Genomic DNA, 6,000 nt, shown 5'->3' on the forward strand with positions numbered 1-6,000 from the left:
TAAACGTGTCGAAATCTCTGACCCTAACCCGTTAATTTCGTATCAGGTTTTCGTACCGTGTCATGTTTTGTCAGGTCTAGTTGTGAGTTGCTAGTGTTGTAAGATAAATATTTATTGTTATTACTCTTTAAAGCTATTTAACCGTGGCAGTAACTATCATATGAGTAGTTATCTTTTTGAGCAATTTGAGCTATGAAAAAAAGTTTTATATGTGAAGGATTACCTTTGTACGTCTTTACAACATTGTTTTTTATTTTAGGCGATGTGTGCAACCGGAAAACCCCATCAGCATTCCCATGTCTTGTCAAGTCAACCGACAGCTAAGTAAAAACCGACTTTAACGGCAAAAAATCTGTTTTAAAGCAAAATCTTAAAAAAAAAATCCATCAAGATTTTTCTGCTATTTTCGATTTAGTTATAAGTCAAAACTTATTTTATATCATTTGAGTCAGCCACCATCAATCCATATAAGATGTCATCTCTCTGCTCATATCATGTTATCTAATACTACCAAACTTTGCCTTTAAGGCTTTCGAACCACACATTATATATCTATAACCCAGACTCCTCCCCCCTCTTTTATCTTCTTCCTCCAACAAAACAAAAATGGCAAATATATCCTCTTCCGCTGTCGCCATCCCTTCATTCACCGGCCTTAAATCCGCCGGATCAGCCACCACTTCAAAAGTCACCGTCAACCTAGTCTCCGCCACCCCCAAGTTTTCCATCAAAGCCTCACTGAAAGAAGCCGCCGGCATAGCAAGTGTGGCCTTTGCCGCCAGCGCCTTACTAGCAAGCAACGCCCTTGCTGCTGAAATCTTGCTTGGGGACGAAGACGGTGGCCTGAGTTTTGTTCCGTCGAGTATCACCGTGGCCTCCGGTGAGAAGATCGTTTTCAAGAACAACAAAGGTTTCCCACATAACGTGGTGTTTGATGAAGACGAGATTCCGGCGGGTGTTGATGCTTCCAAGATATCGATGAGTGAAGAGGACTTGTTAAATGGACCAGGTGACACGTACACAGTAACGTTGACTGAGAAAGGAACCTACAGTTACTACTGTGCACCCCATCAAGGTGCTGGTATGGTTGGCAAGATCACAGTCAACTAATTAATCCCTATTTATTTATTTAAGTATAGTTGATCAATTTGTTTTAATAGAAGAGTTTTCAGAGACTTAATTTGCTCTATACATTCCAAACATAAATAGACCACAAATATCAATATATAATCATGTCCAAAATCGTTTTTTTTTTTTTTTTTTTTTTTTTCCAACAAAGACAGCAAAAAACATTACAAAACTATATAAACTTTTATTTCTCACAATTTTGATTTTCTAAAACATGTAAAAGAAAAAACGGGGTACAACACGCAATCTACAAGAGCATATTTACCTCAATTCCTACGTGTACAAAAATACGAATGATTGTAAATGTTATGTAGTTAAAGCATTTGGGAGAGTGGATGGATAGCCGAGAACCTTACCACCAACATCAGGAAATTGTTCATGTCCCGGTAAAGAAGTTACTTTTCCATCACTATCAACTTTAATCGGATACTTAAGAAGATGGCCTTGTAAGGGGCTGAACTCATCCGCTGTAAACTTTTCCCAATTATTTTCCGCAAGCATGTTTATGTTTTTCACACAAGATAAGCTTTCTGCCTCTTTATAGTAATTTTCTAGTTTTCCCGTGTGTTCTGCCCATAGTGACATTCGATATCCATATACCTACAATATTAAAAAAAAAATTAACGGTCATCATAACTAGTTTTTATTTCATTACGCTGTGTACTGTGTATTGTATACTAACCTGACCACGTGGATGTGTTTTCTTGTGGGCCCACGTGTGATGCGGCTGATACGCGCCCATAGCTATCTCGGTATCTCTTGTACCCGCCATAGAGCGTTGATTAATATTTGCGGACCCCAATACCACATACTCATCATCTACTATCATTCCTTTAGCATGTACATAGATCATGAACCTTCCTTTCTTTTGAGAAGCCGAAACCTAGAAAAACATATATATAAACAAATTAAAACTTCTTAACAATAAAGTAAAGATATTAGAAGGTAGTATAAGAAATATGAAATTACCGAAACGCCATTAGAAGATCGGCTGCTTGAATTTGAGACATATTCTTCACATTGTTCACGGTTTCCGAGACAGTAAAAATTTAAGTAGTCTTGCGGATGTGAATTTTCAAGGTTTGAATTCTTTAGCTCTTGAGCTATTACATCGTACATCATTTGCATAGTTTGTGCCTATCATTTGGCATTTTCAAAAGCTTTAAAGAAGGGTTATGTGTATTATTTTATTTTATTTTTTCTACAAAAATGACATTCAACAATAAAATTTGGGATTTAAATAAAGTGGAAAGACACCTACTTGCCAATATAGAATTCCTTGACAAGATGCAGAAGAAGGAACACCCTCAGGCCACATTGGAATGACAATATAAACTGAAAATCTCTCATTTGCCCTTATTTTACTTGCAATTTTTAATGCAAGTTCCACAGGGATTAAATGATCAGCACCTGTTTACAAAAAAATGTTGAAAGTTTTTTATGGAAATAAATAGGAAGAAGGAAAGTTCAAATAAGGCAATAATGTGATGATATTATTTATTAAATTCTTTGTATTGATTTTTTTGTGAATGTAAAGTGTTAAAACCTGCATCTTTATGGGAATGCCATGCATATGATGATCCAAGAAAATACTGATTCTCAATATAAATGAAGTTCTTGGCAGATCTTATGGCTTGGATATATGCTTTCTGAATGCTCCTATCAATCACAAGATTCTTTGCACATACTAGATTCTGCCATAAAATAAAATAAAGTGTGGATTTAAAAAAGATTCAATAACTTTATCTTATAAAAATAACTTCTTTAATACACACACCTGAGATTCAGCTACTTGGGCATTTTTTGGAAATCCTTTCAAAGAACCAGAATCAATAGACCTAAAAACCTGTAAAGGTTTAAAAGATTTCAACCATATTACCAAACAAATAAATGGGTTGCAGAAAAGAATTAAAAAGAAGTTTATTAGAAATAAACCTGAACATGCCAGTTTTCGGGGTCTTCTTCTTTAGAAACCCACAAAGAAGGATCATCATTTGGAAGAGATGATGAAGGACTGAGTATCCATGAAATACGTTCTATTTTAATCAATGCATCATCATGCCAATGATTTATTTTTTTGAATTTTTGTCCAAATTCAGACCATTTTGTGGCTTTTCTCCATCTTTGTTCAAAGTTTTTGAGCACATCATATGCAGCAGGACCATCGATTTTGCAATGTAAATCATGCCAGGGTTCTCTTGGACCTTTTATACCTGGCTATTGTGGAAAATCTGTCCATTAAATAAGGTAACATGTATGAATTTAGATAAAATAATCTAGAAACTTACAGGAAGTGTTGGATTATGGTAGTCATTTTCAAACACAGTGTCAAGATCACGAAATAAACGGTGTTCTGGTGTATCATAGCGTCCATCACAGAGGTCCAAACCACCAATAAAAGCAGAGATCTTTCTGTAATTTCCATGGGCTTGTGTGTCTACTATAACACATTTTTGATGATGGGTGTAAAGCGTCCCTACCACCTGTGTATATCATTTTGGAACTTTCAGAAATCTTTAGAGTTTGGGAATGCTAGCATTTAGAAGTCTAGATAAAGGAGAAATAGGATGAACATTGAGGTATGAAGCATGCCTGTTGTTTGACAATGCTAAGCTTATTGCTTGCATATCGAGGTGATAACACACAGTGGACAGAGGAGTGTTTGAAAAACTTGCGTGTTTCTTCATCGTGAGTTTGCATAACTCCCTCCTAAATAATCAATGAAGATGAAGTAAAAACCGATGTTAGACGAAGGATTTGAGATGAAATTCATACCGTTTTGATGAAGAGATTGTTGTGTGAAGTCTTGTCATCCCAAATCAGCAACAAAACCCTAACACCTTCTTGTGATTTGTATTTCAGCAATTCTCCAAGAGTTAAATCCCAACCACTTGGCAATGGTTTGCTAGGTTCTCTAACCAGTCTCACCTTGTCGTAAATTGACCACCCAACGATGTACACCATATGATGAGCTTCCAGGATAGCATGACATATGTCTTCCCAACACCCTCTCTGCTTGAAAATTTTGTTATCTCCGTCCAATTCGATCTCCGGTAACTGCCCCTCATGGAGGTGCGCGTCCTGATACAGCGTCACATTCCCTCCGTGTCTTACCGGAAAATAACTATCCTTCAGGCCGAATAACTCGTCGGTGGCAATTGATTTTTCGTTGTTCCGATCATCACAAGAGGTGAATTTGATCTGTAATCGTATTGCGGTGTTAGGTTTTGCCGGTTTACCACTAGGACCGATTATCGGGAACCAATCGTCGATCAACTCTCCCGACATTACGCTCTCGGCGGAGATGACGACGATTCCGATCAAATCCGCTCCGAAAAGATCATTGTCTTTCACCTGAAACTCAAGTTGCGACACCGGATGCGCTAGCGGCGTGATAGAATGCTCGTTCCAGACAGGGTTTTGGGAGTTTGATATCACGCGCGTTCGTGCGATGGTAGCTCCCCCAATACTTACGGTCACGTAAGGATCACTGGTAATGATCTTACGACGGTGTTGAGATTTGCTTCTCTTCTTCCATGAAGGCGATTTACACAAATCGAAGATCGTGAAGCAGCGGTGCATACGGTCCGATAACAAATCCATATTTGGCAAACATCGAGCTTCGGCGATCGTTAAATCGAGGTCGCCATGAAGATAAACAACCGAATCTGAATCTGAAGTACCACAACTAGAAATCATGGGTGCACCACACTAGTGATATTGTTTCCAAAATAACAAAATCGACGGTTTGTATCAAATTGATTAAAATGACAGCACTAACATTTTGTTTGTTTTGATTTAGGGAAGCGACTGATCACCGGAGATACGGTGGTGGTGGTGGTGATGGTAGTGCCGTCTGAATCTCCGGCGAACGGCGGTGTGCTGTGAGTAAAAATCAAGATGGCCGCAATCGGTGGGAGGCAAGAGAACGAGAATGGTGACTGGTGAGGTGGTTGGGTTGGCAACCAAAATCGTAACCGTAAAACACGTGGAGGTTCCAGAAAGGAGTGAATAAAGGCATGTTCCATGGGCTCTCTTTCTGTACTATTTTGTACTTTTGTATATGAGAAACATGACACCAAGTGCTATGTGTTTTTTTGTAAAAACAAAGATATTTATTAAACTAGTCTTGTTAAAGAAAATAACTTCAAATTTTGACTCAATTTTAGTGTGATCCTTTTGTGATTTGTCGAATATTATAATTTTAATCCAAGTTTACAATTGGTATTAGTTTGGTCCTTGTGGCTTTCAATATCTCTGTTAGATTTTCCTATTAAATACTTATATCTACCTTTATTTTATCAGTTTCTTATTTTCTTTCTTTTAATAAAAAAAACAAAATAAATATGTTAGTCCCTAGACACTAAGTCAACCAATGTAAAACACAACGAACATTTAGAAATCACTTTAAATTAATAAATTGCTTTCAAAACAAAAAAAATATCATAAATTTACTTTAGACAAAACAGCAAAATGTTCAATGTTATATGTATTTTTTTTCTAAGTTTTAATTAAATCCTTGATTTTTTTGGCTTCGTTGTTCTTTTGAACTAATTTCGTTGCGTTTTTGGTCTCTCGAATAGATTATTATACCTTTAGTATATTTATTTTTCATTTTACTTTCTTTTTCTTAAATATTTTATAATTATTAAATATATAAAGGGTCCTCTCTCTCTCTCTTCTCTCTCTCTCTCTCTCTCTCTCTCTCTTCTCTCTCTTCTCTCTCTCTCTCTCTCTCTCTCTCTCTCTCTCTCTCTCTCTCTCTCTCCAAAGAAAGGTACATTGGTCTCCTCTATAATCAGCTTATCCAAGCAAATTAAAAGATTTTAATCTATTGATTACCTTAAAAATAGAGATTGAAGCAAAGTCACA

The 6,000-nt window shown here is 36.7% G+C and overlaps 1 protein-coding gene and 1 pseudogene across 1 annotated transcript; one reads left to right on the plus strand and one right to left on the minus strand.

Moving 5' to 3' along the window:
* The first annotated feature begins 446 nt into the window (after positions 1 to 446).
* LOC145009004 (plastocyanin pseudogene) lies at positions 447 to 1,180 on the plus strand (annotated as a pseudogene).
* Positions 1,181 to 1,265: 85 nt separating this feature from the next.
* Positions 1,266 to 5,146, minus strand: LOC145009003 (phospholipase D delta-like). Its single transcript, XM_078967654.1, has 10 exons — positions 3,904 to 5,146; positions 3,721 to 3,837; positions 3,417 to 3,611; positions 3,064 to 3,345; positions 2,906 to 2,974; positions 2,675 to 2,822; positions 2,390 to 2,538; positions 2,098 to 2,265; positions 1,811 to 2,011; positions 1,266 to 1,728 (listed from the first exon to the last, which is right to left on the minus strand). The coding sequence occupies exons 1-10, from the start codon at positions 4,825 to 4,827 to the stop codon at positions 1,435 to 1,437; spliced, it is 2,547 nt and encodes an 848-aa protein (XP_078823780.1). The 5' UTR covers positions 4,828 to 5,146; the 3' UTR covers positions 1,266 to 1,434.
* Positions 5,147 to 6,000: the final 854 nt, after the last annotated feature.

Source organism: Lactuca saligna, chromosome 8 (assembly GCF_052625555.1).
Source record: "Lactuca saligna cultivar CGN05327 chromosome 8, ASM5262555v1, whole genome shotgun sequence".
Classification (NCBI taxonomy): Eukaryota; Viridiplantae; Streptophyta; class Magnoliopsida; order Asterales; family Asteraceae; genus Lactuca; species Lactuca saligna.

Coding starts and splice junctions, on each gene's coding strand:
- LOC145009003 (XM_078967654.1), bottom strand. CDS start 4,827: ATGATTTCTAGTTGTGGTACTTCAGATTCAGATTCGGTTGTTTATCTT. Junction 3,612..3,720: donor TTAGCATTGTCAAACAACAG/GCATGCTTCATA, acceptor TGATATACACAG/GTGGTAGGGACGCTTTACAC. Junction 2,823..2,905: donor CCCAAGTAGCTGAATCTCAG/GTGTGTGTATTA, acceptor ATTTTATGGCAG/AATCTAGTATGTGCAAAGAA.